General features: G+C 38.9%; 2 protein-coding genes across 2 annotated transcripts; both read right to left on the bottom strand.

Moving 5' to 3' along the window:
• Window positions 1-75: 75 nt before the first annotated feature.
• LOC112189077 (1-phosphatidylinositol-3-phosphate 5-kinase FAB1A) lies at window positions 76-9,348 on the bottom strand. The gene is made up of 12 exons (XM_024328348.2): window positions 8,852-9,348; window positions 7,862-8,564; window positions 6,753-7,514; window positions 6,090-6,243; window positions 5,576-5,920; window positions 4,228-5,142; window positions 3,776-4,107; window positions 3,226-3,349; window positions 2,975-3,145; window positions 1,028-2,473; window positions 636-902; window positions 76-530 (listed from the first exon to the last, which is right to left on the bottom strand). Exons 2-12 carry the CDS (start codon window positions 8,479-8,481, stop codon window positions 204-206), a joined length of 5,463 nt encoding a protein of 1,820 aa, XP_024184116.1. The 5' UTR covers window positions 8,482-8,564; window positions 8,852-9,348; the 3' UTR covers window positions 76-203.
• A 726-nt stretch (window positions 9,349-10,074) lies between these two features.
• Window positions 10,075-13,496, bottom strand: LOC112190304 (bHLH transcription factor RHL1). Its single transcript, XM_040515665.1, has 8 exons — window positions 13,487-13,496; window positions 12,174-12,792; window positions 11,977-12,072; window positions 11,760-11,861; window positions 11,569-11,634; window positions 11,289-11,354; window positions 11,032-11,091; window positions 10,075-10,798 (listed from the first exon to the last, which is right to left on the bottom strand). Exons 2-8 carry the CDS (start codon window positions 12,744-12,746, stop codon window positions 10,466-10,468), a joined length of 1,296 nt encoding a protein of 431 aa, XP_040371599.1. The 5' UTR covers window positions 12,747-12,792; window positions 13,487-13,496; the 3' UTR covers window positions 10,075-10,465.
• Window positions 13,497-14,434: the final 938 nt, after the last annotated feature.

The following is a 14,434-nucleotide window of genomic DNA, read 5'->3' as shown; positions in this document are numbered from 1 at the left end:
ATGGGCGATGGCTTGGAAATGTTTGCCTGTGTGCAAGTGTGTTGCTAGTACTCCGCAAAAAGGTTAAAACTGTAATTGAAAAGATATTTGACATGAAAAAAAATTTGGCTTACAGAGACGAGGCATGTCAACTTTATATCTGAGATCAAAAGTAGGATCGCTTACATTTTCATATATACAGGTAAGACTTGTTGAATTCTCAATTACAAGGCTTCAGATTGAGCTTGGGAAGTTTCTTCAAAATGGTCAGATTGCGACCCACTTGGGACAATCGCCTCAGGAGACCACTGATCGGGAAGCATCAGAAAGTAAGTGGCCATGGCTTTCCTGAAACGTTTCTTATACTGCTGGGGTGAAATCACGGTTGGAGATGTATTCTTCGGTCCTCCGAGGATGCCTGAGGCCTTCACCCAAGTTTCAAGGTGCTTGTCCCATGTATATTGCCTCATGAAATCAATGATCCCCAAAACTAGCTCGTGCTTTTCCTCATCCACTCCAACCAGTAATGAGTAGTCCATCACATCGATTGACTGTAGCATAATGCGTGACAAAATATTAGCAATAAATAGAAGCCATGAGAATAAGCAAAATAGCTCCTAAGCCTTCAATACAATAAGCAGTCAAAACCAACTTACAGCAAGGAATGCAGTATCATTCCAGACAGCTCTCTCCAATAGCCGCTTTGCCCTGTTCCCCAAAAAAATTGGAGAAGTAGGCATTGCTTCAATCAGATTCTGGTCCAGTAGCACTTTATTGCTTCCACTTGTGTCTGGATTATAACGTGATCGAGAAGATCCTTTCAGGTCATAGAGCCGTGAGACATTCCGTCTAAATAATAGATTCTCCATTACTAAGACATCCATCTTTGTCTCTTTCCCTGCTTTTCCATGCTTTGATGAAACCTTCAAGGAAAGAGAGAGAAAAGGGAAATTACGAAGTTGTACAAAGAATCCTAAAAGTGGCTTAAGGGTAGACAGAGATATAGCAAAAGTTTTCAAGCATAATAAGAAAAAGCAACCAAGAATACCTGATAGATACCCAGGATCTTTGCTAGGCAAGTTGGGCTTCTAGTACTGATTGAATCAGACAAATATTTGAAATAAGCTGGTGCAAACTTGATAAATGACTCCAGCTCCGTCTTTGTGACTTGTTTGATGATAAACCGATCATCCAAGGTTTTAGCAAAGAAAACGTTGCTCTTTCCACCCTGGGCACCCCACTTCTTACAGCGGCTAAGAGACCGCACAAAATCTAATTCAGAAGGGCAACATGCCTTCCTTAATGCCTCAAACTGTGATGCGTAGTAACAAGTCACTGTATACTTCACCTTACCGAGGGGCCCCTCATCTGTAAAGGATACTCTAGCATGTATATCCTTTGACACAAGAGATTCAGAGCTCCGCGAATGTGACATGGATAAGATGCTCTCATCAGAAGAACTAAGACCTCTGTAGGTCTCAGAAACTGACTCATCAAAAGCATTCAGTGAGAGAAGATTCGCTGAATCAAAAAGCGGTAATGAGACTGCAGAATCAATAGCTTCTTTTGATCTATCAGGCTCAGAAATCTGCAAATGATAATTAGGAGAGACGAGGGTATATGCAATAACACTAGTGGGCTCATCATCAAAAACAGGGATAACTGTATCATTAACACCAATCGGCAGTAGCAACCTGGCACCAGTATGCCGTTCCAGTTCCCGGAACCGTGCAACATAGACAGGACTGTGCTCACCACCAATACATAGCTTTTGAGTGTTAAAGGAAGCACTTTTACTGAATGAACTAGTGACAGCAGGAAATGTAGAAATGAGAGAACGAGTTGCCTGTACCCCACCTTGGTCAACAGTACCATTTTCCACAGCGGATGCAACATTTTTTACCACAGTTGATGATTTTACCAAGGTTGGATGAGGAAGTGAATAGCCATTCTCTCTAGATGTTGTACTAGTTGGGTGGGTTGTACCAGTCCAAGCCGCATCAAGGGTATCAGATAAACTTTCCACAGCCGAACATTCATTCTCTTCCGAGAGACCCATTTGTACAATTTTTTCAGACTCCAAAGGATCAGATTTATCAAGGACATTTGCAGAGGTCTCATTCCCATGATCTGTGTCCAGACCCATTTCAGTTCTATTCTGAACCCCTCCCATCTGGCTAAAGTAGCCAGCATCTCCTCCTTGATTAAGATTTATACCAGGCTTGATTCCGGGAAGAGCTGTACAACTACTGAAATTTCTTCCTGGTGTTTTGACAACCTTCTCCATGCCAATAGGTTTCTCCTTGAGTTTGGTAACGGAACTGGTTAAACCTTCCTGAAATTTATTATTGCTTAGACTGGCTGCACGAATCAGGCGCTGGTCCCAAACATAAGAATGGAAGAGTAACTGCCTCCGCAATTTATTGATCTCAAGAATATCAATTGCAGGCTGGCCAGATTTCACCTCCCCCTTTATCACTTTTTGTAATGATTTCTGAAAAATGTCATGTCATGAATGAGAAACCAAATAATGAAACTAAATAAATTCCTTCTCTAAGAGATGAAAAATAAAAGAAAGAATGAAAAAAAGACGCAATGCATTAACAGCTCCTTTGTTTTAATCAGGATCATTTGGACAATAGTCTTGTATAGTACATAATGCAATGCCTGTGCAACGCAGCCAATAGGGCTTTGAATTGATGGCTTCCATTGACATTAAAGTAGTCATGGGGAATGCACTGTGTACTAAACAAGATTTCCTCTCAATTTTTTATTTCCCCAGAAACAACTTTGCTCAAATTTATAACCTTTTTTTTTTTTTTTTTCCTGTTTGTGTGGAAGGGGGAGTGGATTCACTGTGTACTAAAAAAAAAAAAAAACCGTCTCACTTTCATTTTTTTTTTTCCCAAAAAACAACTTTGCTCAGATTTATAACTTCTTTATTCTTTTTTCTATTGTTCTTTGGGAAGAAGGGGGTGGGAATCATGCAAACTACCTCAAAGTCTTCCCTTTCCTTTTGAAGCATCCCTTCAAGTTCTACAATTTGATGAGTCGATTCAGGTGCTTTCTTACCACCATCCTGTGTCTCTGCAACTTTTATCTTCTGTAAAATCTGATGAAGAGCACTATGTAATTCAGTAAATAGAAGCTCCGCCCGGTTGCCCACCTATTAAAAAGATTAATGATCTCATTAGCAATGAGAATTTAGAATCCCTTGCTGTATTAACTCAGATTCAAAAATTGCACCTCGTAAGCTTCTTTTTGTAACCATTCCTGATTATCATAGTAAAATTCAAGTTTTGGTGGGGGCAGACAAACAGAGTGAATATGAATTGAGGCATAGCGGAAGCAAGCAACCATTCTCCCAAACCTGTAGATGTAAAAGCAAGAGCATATAAAGATTAAAATATGTTGGCTGAATCTTAGCACTTGAAAACTTCGAAGACCTATCTACATTCTCAAGGAATCATACTTTGGTTCTCACCTAAACTCACCTGGTTCTTTTCTCAGAAATTCAAATTTCAAAAACTCAAGCTAAAAGAAGTAAACTTAAAATGGGGACAAGAAGGCTTGAACTCTGCTAAACCACCTTGACCGGATGACATCATGAGACCATCCTGACTGCATTTCACCTATACCTATCTAACTTTAACCAGCATAACCAAATTGTACATGTATGTTCCCCTAGGAAAAAATAAATCATTTTCTAAAATTTTTTCCTTCGGTTGGGTGTATTGCTGCTTGGTAAGTTTAACAGTTCTCAACTTAGTAAGGGAAAAAAAGAAAAAAACAATACCCATAAAACCGAAGACAATCTCTGTGCAGGGAATGACCACAGCTTGCAACTCTGTTTGCAGCTGCATGATTTGAAAAGCTCAATTCCAGAAATTTCCCAAAAGATAAACCCCAAGCAGCATCTGACATTACAACTCTACGAGTGGCTGGAGGGAAGCCACTGGTCCGAGGACATCTCAAGCACCTATGCCACATCCATATTTTTCCTTCCTTTTCCCCTGGCAGGAATTTCTCTGGGAGTTTCTTAACAGATATTGTAAGGCTTCCTTGTCTATGAGTATAACAATGAATATGCGCTTCTGAGGGCATCCCACATGAACGACAGAGGTAACCCTAAATCAACAAGCAGATTATCCCACATGAACATGCGCTTATGAGTTTGTTAATTTAAATTATTTTTGATTAAAAATAACTAGCAACAAGAAAAGGTAATTGTCAAGATATGATAAATACCTGATCAAAAAGATGGTCTCGTAAAAACCTCCCCAGAGGCTTATCAAAGCTTCCATAGTATTTGATTCGAAAAAGATGGGCTCGTTCACATACAGTTCCTTTCCACACACAACGTGTTGATAGGGAAACCAAAATGCTCTGGTGGTCTGAAGGTGAGGGGGGAAACTCTTCTTTTGAAGATCCCACCTCCTCATTCTGATTATCAGTATGATATTTTATGGATGGAAGCTCTGGAGTCTCTCTGAGATATGCAGCTAAAGCAATGCCATCAGCATTGCCAATTCCACCACCATGTCCAACTGCCTCTGAGGTGCTAAAAGAATTAGAGATTAAACTATCGTGAACTAAAGCTTCGCCTGCCTTGGCTGTTTTGGCTGGACAAGATTCTTTAGAACTTACATCCTTGTTGTCCTCAGAGCCACAAATTGAAGAAAGCTCTTTATGGCAGGAGTCTGTCGTATCCTGTCCTGGGGGAGACAAGGAAGTGAAAGAAGATGTATATTCTATAGGACTCGGGGTATGTTTTATGGGGCAAGGTTGAGAACACGGAGCTTTAGGTAAGCAGACCAAATTGGTGCCTTCGTTCTTTAAAATGGAGGCAACTTGGGCAAATGAGCCACTCTCTGAAATGAGGCCTTTATTTGAGTTCTGCAGTTCACTGCTAGCATTGGAACTCTGAGGCTTGCCAGCTGCTGGTACACTAAAACCAGGTATGGTGGAAATGGACCTGTCAATACTCGACGGTTTATCAGGCAATACAGTTACCACAGACTTCAGAGGAAGTTCTGGAAGGGAAGCTCCTTCATCAGCTAAAAATGAGGTCTCCAAAGCCAAGTGATAAGCTGCAAAAACTCCATACTGCACAACATGTTTCACCTTTTTTAACTCATCCCCATTGGCACCCTTCAGCAATATCTGAAACAAAGTAAAGCAATAGATATTCTCAACTCTTTTCACTAATTCTTTTTGTATTATTTTCTTTTAAAAAAATAAAAATAAAAAATAAAAAGCAAGCAAAAGGAACCAAAGCCAGTTAGTCTCCAAAAGTTGAAACAGGCCCCAAACCACAGGTTCAAGCTCATAACAGTAAATGACATCCTTGATCAGTGATCTCTAAACTGATTGCAACCCCTGGCTCTATGCTATATCCTTTGTGCTATTAGCCAGATATTATACTTCTAGTAAATAACTAGAGTGAAAATAATAATAACAATAAGCCCTAGCCTACACGTTTAAGGTACACACACGACAACAATAAGTTCCAGACAATGCCCAAAAATTGAAGCTTCAATACAGCATAATTTGAAACTCAGTGTCCGTGTGTGATGTGTATATATTCAGGACTTACAGTAACACCCAATGGCTTTGGACAACCTTCAAAGAACATCAGAGTCTTTGTTAATTTCTTCCCACCTTGTCCAGCACTGCCATGCACTTCAACAAATTTCTCCACATGGAACATGTCGCAATACCCTAGTTTTGGTGATGTAAGATGATCTATCGAAGGGACAATTTGTGCCCCAGTGCAGCGAGATATTCGCTCCAAAAGTGGCCTCTTAATATTCAGAACGAGTGATATGTCTTTTGCAAGAAGGTAATCTTGAGCATACCGAGATACAGACTTCTCCACCAATAAAACATTAGGGTGATGTGCATCGATCTTAGCAACTGCCATCTTCAGATGGTCCATCTCCTGAAAAAACAATTATAATTATTCAGAAGAAGAAACAGCATCCCAGAGACTGGCCAAAAAAGTGAGCTATAAAACATGTTCAGGGTTCCATCCCTCCATCCCTTTTCAAAACCCTATAAATTCAGAGCTTTAACTTACAAATGGCTAACAGAGGTAAAAAAAAAACAACCTGCTGCAACAAAGTATCGAAACTGGACAAGTGGTTTGATACACGCTGATATTCCAAAGCTCCTCCAAGGATCAAGAAACGCGGTTTTTCTATCTTTGAAGTCATTCGCCGATGAGCCACGTTTTTCTTGCAAACAACTCCTTTAACCACCATGCTACAGAACGAAATGAAAAAGCCTTCTAAGTCTTGTAAATAGTAATTTGCAAAAAGAGCATTTAAACTTAATGAAGCAGATGGGAAACTTGAAGTAACAAGATATTCATGAAAGAATGTGGAATGTCCATTCCGCACAACCAGATCTGGAAACATGCCATCCATTTCCAAGGACAAAACTAAATATATAACAGAATGAAAAATACCATCTTTTTTCTCTTAGTTTCAATATTTTGTAGAGTTCAGATGTTATCCGTCCTTGTGAAAGAACTTATTCAAATAGGAGATATGGTTAACTGTAGCAATATCAAACTACTTTCATGACCTATTGAGCAACACATGTGACCTAACAGACAACTAAAAAATATTTACTAGCAACAGAACCATCAAGTAGTCGCTTCAACAGTCGTAGATGTACACTAAAAGGTGCTATGAATTATTCTGAAGTTGATCTGTCTTAAGCTGAATTATAAAGTTAAAGCATACACAAGTATAGGCCAACAATAATACCTCTCGCTCCGACTCCCACAAGCTATGCATTTAACCTTCACATATCCCCCAGGATCCATTCCTCCCCCTTTGCTCGTATCTGGCTTAAGAAGTGTGGCAGCTTCCCATGACAAAGACGTAATTATGTCTAACCAAGTCTCTTTGTAATTTTCATCAATCGAAGGCAGGTTTTCAACCTGCAAGAGCTGAGATACCAGAGCTCTAAAATGACCTTCCACCACATTCTTCATGGCCTTCCTGTGCTCCTCAATTGACTTCTCCCTAGTACGACACTCCCCACCACCAAAACTGTTTGAAGAATGAAGATATCCCCACTCCCCTGTAGCACCACCACCACCACCACCACCACCATCACCACCCTCATCGTCATCATCATCCTCAAATAAGGCAGCTTCTCTGTCATCTTCTTCATCCTCAGGTTCTGGTGGGAGCCAAAGTAGCCCATTATTCTCAAAATCCACCGGTTCTGCATTTGTAGTCTCCATCTCATATGGAGAAGTTTCACATTCATCACAATTAATATGATAATCTGATTCTTCCCCAAGTTTCGTTCCCACTACACTCTGTGTATCAAACTTCTCAGGTGAAAAGGAGCTCAAACTTTTTGCATCTGTGGTTTCTCCATCAGAATGCACCTTCTGTGGTTCATACACGCTATCAAACTCCTCGTTATTGATTGCACCATAATAGTCATTGGCATGGGTGAAATGTCTTGATTCTGAATCTGAATGATAACCATAGTCATCATCCTCATCATCACTCCTGGTATAAAAGGATAAGTACAATTAAAAAAGGATTTCCTTTTATATAACCATATATATAAGTATCAGAATATGAAAATGAAAAATCATGCAAGATTCTTACAAATACATATGACCTAACATGTATGCGTCTCATACGTAACAAGAGCAATATCATTTGAAACAACTCTCTTCGAATAAAGTAAATAGATTATTAACTGCAGAGAGAGAGTGTCTCAAATGATATTTCACAGAAAGGGACACTCATTATTCACTTAGAACCCCCAATTTATGTCCTTTATTCTAGCTTTACAAATATCTTACAAACACAAAAATAAAAACATAAGTGAAAAAGAAAGGAAAAGATACCTGTCCATGCAAAAGCCAAACTGGTTGGGAGACGACTCTGCCATGGCAGCGTCAGAACTAATGCTCCTCTGAGATGTTACATTGTCTTGCAGGCCAGTAACTGAATCATCTTGGCAAGATTGTCTGGGGCTAAGACCAGAACTATAGGGCACGTGCTGGTAAGGTCCAGTCGAATAAGGGGTAGAACCAACAGTGCTGCTGCTACTGTGGTAGGTGCAGCTTGTGTTGGTACTGACCAAGCTTGTTGTAGATGGTGATGGACTGAGGCCAGGGCTAGGTTCAGGGGGCCCATTATCAACTGCTGCTATCCCTTGCTCCCATTGCTTGAAGCAAAAATTACAGACCCTAATCCTCTCCCCGTCTTCCCTACCAATTCTTGGCTCATCAGATGGGGCAGGAATAGTGTTTGCAGTACACCTAGCGCAGAAAACTCGGCCACAAAGGCGGCAATGATGCCTTCGATTAAATACTGTGAACTGGGAATCACAGTCGTAGCATACCCTACAGCTGTGATCGGGCATCCAAAAGTCCCTGGACACATTGGTTGGCTCGGTTCTCCTGGGCATCCAAGACTTGAAAATGTCAACTATCTCTGACAATTTGTTGTCAGGGGTGCCCATCGACAGCTCCCCAACTTAGCCCACTCATCCAAACGGTCATCGGACACTCTCACAAAACAAGCAGCAATTCACTACTAAACAACCTGGAACAAAACCCCAAACTTTTCAATGAGAAACTGCAAAACCCAACAACACCATCACTTCATGAAATTAAAACCAACCAATCTACCCCAACTCAATTCCCAGAATCTCATCAAAAACTCTCAAGTGTTCAAACAAAAATGCCGTCATAACTGGATTCACAACCACATGAGCTCATAACCATAATACAGAAACAACACTGGGAGTTCAAAAAACCACAAAGCAGCTACATTTCTAGTACTAAATAAATAACCCAACAAAACCCAGAAAAAGAAACAGTGATCATTACCAATTCAATAGTACGGAAGCAGCTCCCAAATTCCAATTGTGCCAAAAACCTCGAATTTCCTGTAAAGCTCGAAACTTTACAACTGGGATTGCCAAGAATTACAGAGCTGAATCTTCAAAACTCAGAAAGATAGAGTCTTTCCTCTCTCTCTCTCTCTGCAACAAACCCTAATCAATCAATCGAAGCATAAAATCTCCGATGGACCCCAGCAGAGGAATATAAGCCCGTCTTATATGTAGCTATAAATGTCATTTTTTCCATAACAAATTTGAGAAATTCAGTTCATAACTTCATATAACAACAAAGTTAACAATTAACAAAGTGTGTTATCTGAAACCGACTTCCAGAAAATTCATACATTTTTGTACTGAATACTAAGAAACTATATAAACCACACAAAAATGGAAATAAAGGTATAAAAATTTAAGAGATAAAGAAAGAGGAAATGTCAACCGCAATCTGTAATCCTACAATTTGGTGCTCCCTCTGAAAAATCTTAACTCTAGAATGTGATTCACCGACTAATAATTAAATGCATTTCGCATGCAGTATTGCAATTACTGATTTTCTACCTTTTTCCTCTGTTTCTCGTTTTGATCATTGTTTTTTTTTTTTTTTGAGGCTTTGCAATACTATGAAACGACATTTTAAGTAAATGAGATTTCAATAATTTCATATTACAATACTAGACAAAATTAATTTATGTAGTATGAAATCTCGATGTATTTAGATCGTCTTCAATCTATATGTATCATATGTCATATATTTTGTTATAAAATTAAATGTTATGTGTTGAGATATTTTAAAAGTTGAACTAATAAGTTAAGTGTAAAGTTTGAGAAGGAGCACCAAAACTATATCCTTCCATTATTGAATTTCAAAATGATCAGGGTGTAGGGTCTCAAACAGCAAGCTGAAATATCATCCAGCCTATCATGCACCTCCCTAAATTTGTTTGAAGCTTTATAATTTAGGAGCTTTATTTTTTTAGTAACGAGTAGGTACTCTTGAGTTTTGACGGCAAGACGAGTTTTGACGAGAGAAGCTATAGAACACACAACTACATGCTGAGATGCACCACACTGATACCATACTTCTCCTTCTTTTAATTGAAGCACATTATGTAGATGAAATTAATCCAATCAATTAGTTAAACCATAAACTATGAAGAATCCCTAACATTGGGATTTTGGTCATAAAAAAAAAAATCAGCAAAGGCTTGTCAAAAGCACACGTGAGCAGCGCCACGTGGCACGTGACTGAACTTTCTGATCCAGCTAGCAAAGTCTAAATAATATTCTAGACGTCAAGCATGAAGTCATGAACCTTTGTCAATTCAGATGGTCAAATATGAATTAGGGGATGAAGAAAAGCATTTGTTTCATGAATTGAGACTTCTCGTTAATCCAAAAATGATCAATAATCTCTACAAAACGATTCAAAATAGAAACAAATTCATCATGTAATTACTAGTTGCTACTAATCCCAAAACTAGCTCGAACTACTTTTGTTCAACTCTGCTCAAAGGTAGATGAAGATCCAATCCAGAGATAAGGATCATCATAAGTTATACACTTGATTATTTCTTCTGTTTTAAGTTGACCATGATAACCATCATGGATTGACAGCCGTTTTGTCGGTGCCAGGCAAGGTGTTGCTGTTACTGCTACTGCTGCTGCTGGGGTTGTGAACAAAACCATCATCAGTAAAACCGGAGTTTTTCAAATTCTCGGCAGAATCAGGAGCCGGTGATGATTCCTTTTCGGCCAATATGGCATTGGCAAGAGCGACTGGCATCATGCAGAGACCTTTGCTTTGGAGATAATGCATTGCCTTGGTTACATCGGTTTCCATCAGTTTCAGTACTTGTTCAAAAGCAATTTCATTGAAAGAAATGTCATGAGCTACTTGACCAAGTGATGGAGACTGTGAAATCCCATTGGTCCCCTAACATAAATTCACTTGTCAGAAGATACTAATCAAGCAACATAGCTGTAAGAGTATCAAGTGAAGAAACATGGATCACATTATCAAATAGACTCTGTCCAACTTGTGTTATTGTTACCTATCGAAATTTTAAAATTTTCTACTCTCTGAAATATGCAGGATCAACATCCAAACATATTAAACAGAAGTTCAGAGGATGGTTTAGGAAAGTACAAGTTACAAGAAGGAAGTACCTCAGCCTGATTATCCAAGATAACTGCCCCTGTAGCTCCCAATCTGCGTGCGCTTAGAACCTGCAAATTGTTGTATCAAGCACCAAGTTATGGAAGCAGTGCAATAGGATTCACAACTCAGTTCCTGTTATTGTCATTTGTGCAAATCCCATTCAATGAGAAAATGAACCCACCATATATATAGCAAGTTCCACACTTGCAAAGACCACCTCTATTTCTAAAGAAAGGAGTCTAAATAGCAAAGTTCTCCATCCTACCTTGAGTTGTTGCTGAAGAAACTTGACATACTCGATGATTTCATCAAGCATAGATGCCTTGTCAGTCTGAAAAATCATGCATACTGTATTGATCAGCGCTTTTAAATTGAAGCCACTATTTATTACATATAGACATTTGGAGCCAACCTTTGTGATGTTTAAGATTTTGCAATTCAACTTGTGTAAAGAAACACAAGAAGTAACACGAATGCTAAAATCCCAACTTAAAACACCTATATGTATAAGAAATGATGAGAAGACAAACAAAAGAAGAGCATACCTTGTTAGACTTTGGTACAAGTTCTTGCAGATTCTTCATTCTGTCAGCAATTTTCTCTCTCCGAAGCTGCAAATGTGTTTACAAGATAAGAGTTTTTTTAGTCTATTCTTTCAAGACTAAATTTTAATGGTTCAGGTCTTCAAACAGACAATGCAGTGAAGAATCAAATCTGCAAATGAAATATAACTGACCCTTTCAGCAATACTGTGTGGATCAGTTGCCTGGCCTCGGCGTGCCCTCATACGAGGCTTTCTAGGTCCAGTACATTCAGCAGAGGGGTTAGTTGATGTAGTCTGCAAGTGATCGAATATAAAAACCTCATGACCAATCATCTGTGAATATTTCAAAACCACACAAGAAACAGCAACCTTTCAAATTCAACAGAAAATTGGAGCTAAGCATGAGTACCTGTGGGAAAGACTGCAATCCAGCCATTGCCATTGGAATCTGAGGCCCAGAAGCAAAAGAGGGCAAAGGATAATTTCCCATCTCCTGGCTTACCTTCTATATTTCACCACAATAAAAATTAGGATAGCAATTTACTCACCAGAAAAAATAAGCAAATTACATTCCACCAAAGACAAGTGAGACTAAACCAATTATACCTCTGTGGTGACTAAATCAGATAACTCATATATATCATTACTACCAAAGCTGCACAGCTTCTGTTGTCCCATACCAGGAGGACAAAGAGGAGAAGAGACACCCTCATAAGCTTGAAGAGGCCACAGCTGAGAAATTGGAGAAAGGGTTTTAATATCTCCATTGAGTCTCTGAAAGACAGACTGTTCACAACAATTGCCTCCCACATTTTGTGGCTCTAGGGACGAAACAGATGTTGATCTCGCCATGTTACCATCCAAATCATATTGCAGGCCCATTTGATCATTGATCGAGAAGTTGGCGGTGCAATTGTTGCCATTGTCTTGTGCATCAGACTCAAAATCATGAGCAACAGATGAATTAGCAGACTGTGCAGCCATGCTCTCCATGCTGTGGTTTGAGTTGCTCAGATTTGTAGCAGAGTTATTGCTGTCATCTTCAATTACTCCAAGTGAACTGAGAAACATTTCGTTTGTTGGTGGATTTTCGTAACAGTCCAGAGATGATCTTTCCTTTACATCCACATCTGTCCATGATGAGGAACTGAAAAAATGATCAAGAATCTCGTCCATCATCAACAACAGAGGTTGTGAAGAACTCCCTCTGCTGATTTTATGCTGCCTTCACCTAAATTAAAGTTCATTAAAATTGGAGATACAATAAGCGTAAAGAAATGGAACTAACAGCTACAGATAGTGATAGCTAGAAACCAAAAGAATGCGATTTTGACAAGAATTAGAAACTACAACACTTCTTTTTAGAGCTTTCTTCGATTAAAAGATGATACAAAGGCATGAATGCATGGAATACAAGTCATCTTATAACTCATTAGGTAAAAGAGCCTCTAAAATCACTGAAAGAACCTAAATTTAACTGCAATACATAACCCCAAATCATAATTTCATATCAAACAGATCTATGACGATTTCACCAAGATTAATTAACGACAGAGGAAAATGTAAGATATATATCCAGCCTCTTACAATCTTAATAGCAGCTAAAGTCAAGTAGGGATTAACAGATCCACGGTATTAACATGATCCATGCATGATTTTACTGAGAGAGAAAAGCAGTAAAACCACTCATCTATATCACACATTGAACTTAAGTGATTGTATATGCATATACTAAATCTGAAAGAATGGTGTGTGAGAATGGGAGAGAGACTAACCCAGAAGAGAAGCCGAGAGAGTATAAGCAACGGTTACAGCAGCAGTGTGCAAGTAGTGAGCAGAAGAACAATTAGTCACAATTACTAGAACAAAAACCGCTCTTTTACTAATCCAAAGCTCAATTTTTTTACTTTATTACTCACCCTTTATCGTTGTGTTTCACCCTTGGTAATTTTTCTGTTGACTATAACGTTACTGATTTTTGAAAATGCCATGAAAATAGCTTTTCGGTTGTAATTGACTCTAGTAGTGGGGAGTTCAACTTCACCACTTCCCTGTTGACCAAAACAACCTTCCCAAAACCTAAGCCACTTTTTTTGTAGGTGCGGGATATTTCAGCAATTTGACAACTCAAAACATCCCTCCACAGTGTAACTACTGAGGTCAGTTTACTTGGGCTTCAATCAATCTTTTCATGAAATTGATTGACTAAACCTGTTAAGCAACTTGGAAATTATGAAGAACCACATCCCGTTTGCCCAGTTTGGCTGCACAAATCAACAGAACTGCTGAGCTTTAGTGAAATAACATAACATTAATGAGTACCGCGAATGAAACACAAGGGTTGAGAACCAAACACAACATAATAATATGGAAATGGAAGTGGCAAAGCAATTTTAACCTCCCCATTTCTTACTATACAATGAAATTCCTGATCGACTAACATGAATAGGGTGGGTGACAATCTGACAATGATCGAAGAGTTGTATTTACTTTTTGTTTTGCATAATAATTAAGCAGACTGAAAACCATTGAACATAAAAAGGATCATTAAATACGTAAAAAAGGATATCGGAAATCTGGTAGCATAAAAGCCCTGAAACTTAATCATCCCTTTGTTTTTATCTTTCATTACATATGTACAAACAGCTTAAATCAGAAAGGTAAATCAGTAACTAAGCAATCCAACAATTACGTACGTACCCACCTTCCTTCTCCCCCATTCTTCCTATTCCTAGCCTCCTCCTCCTCCTCCTCATTGTTCATTTCAACTACTCTCTAGAAATAAGCGTTATCTAATCATCTCCCCTGCCTCAGCCAGATAGGGTGCTTTCTCAGAATCAGACAATGATTTCCATTTCGACTCCTAA

The sequence above is a fragment of the Rosa chinensis genome, chromosome 2, assembly GCF_002994745.2.
Source record: "Rosa chinensis cultivar Old Blush chromosome 2, RchiOBHm-V2, whole genome shotgun sequence".
NCBI lineage: Eukaryota > Viridiplantae > Streptophyta > Magnoliopsida > Rosales > Rosaceae > Rosa > Rosa chinensis.
This window is presented reverse-complemented; position numbering and strand designations above follow the sequence as displayed.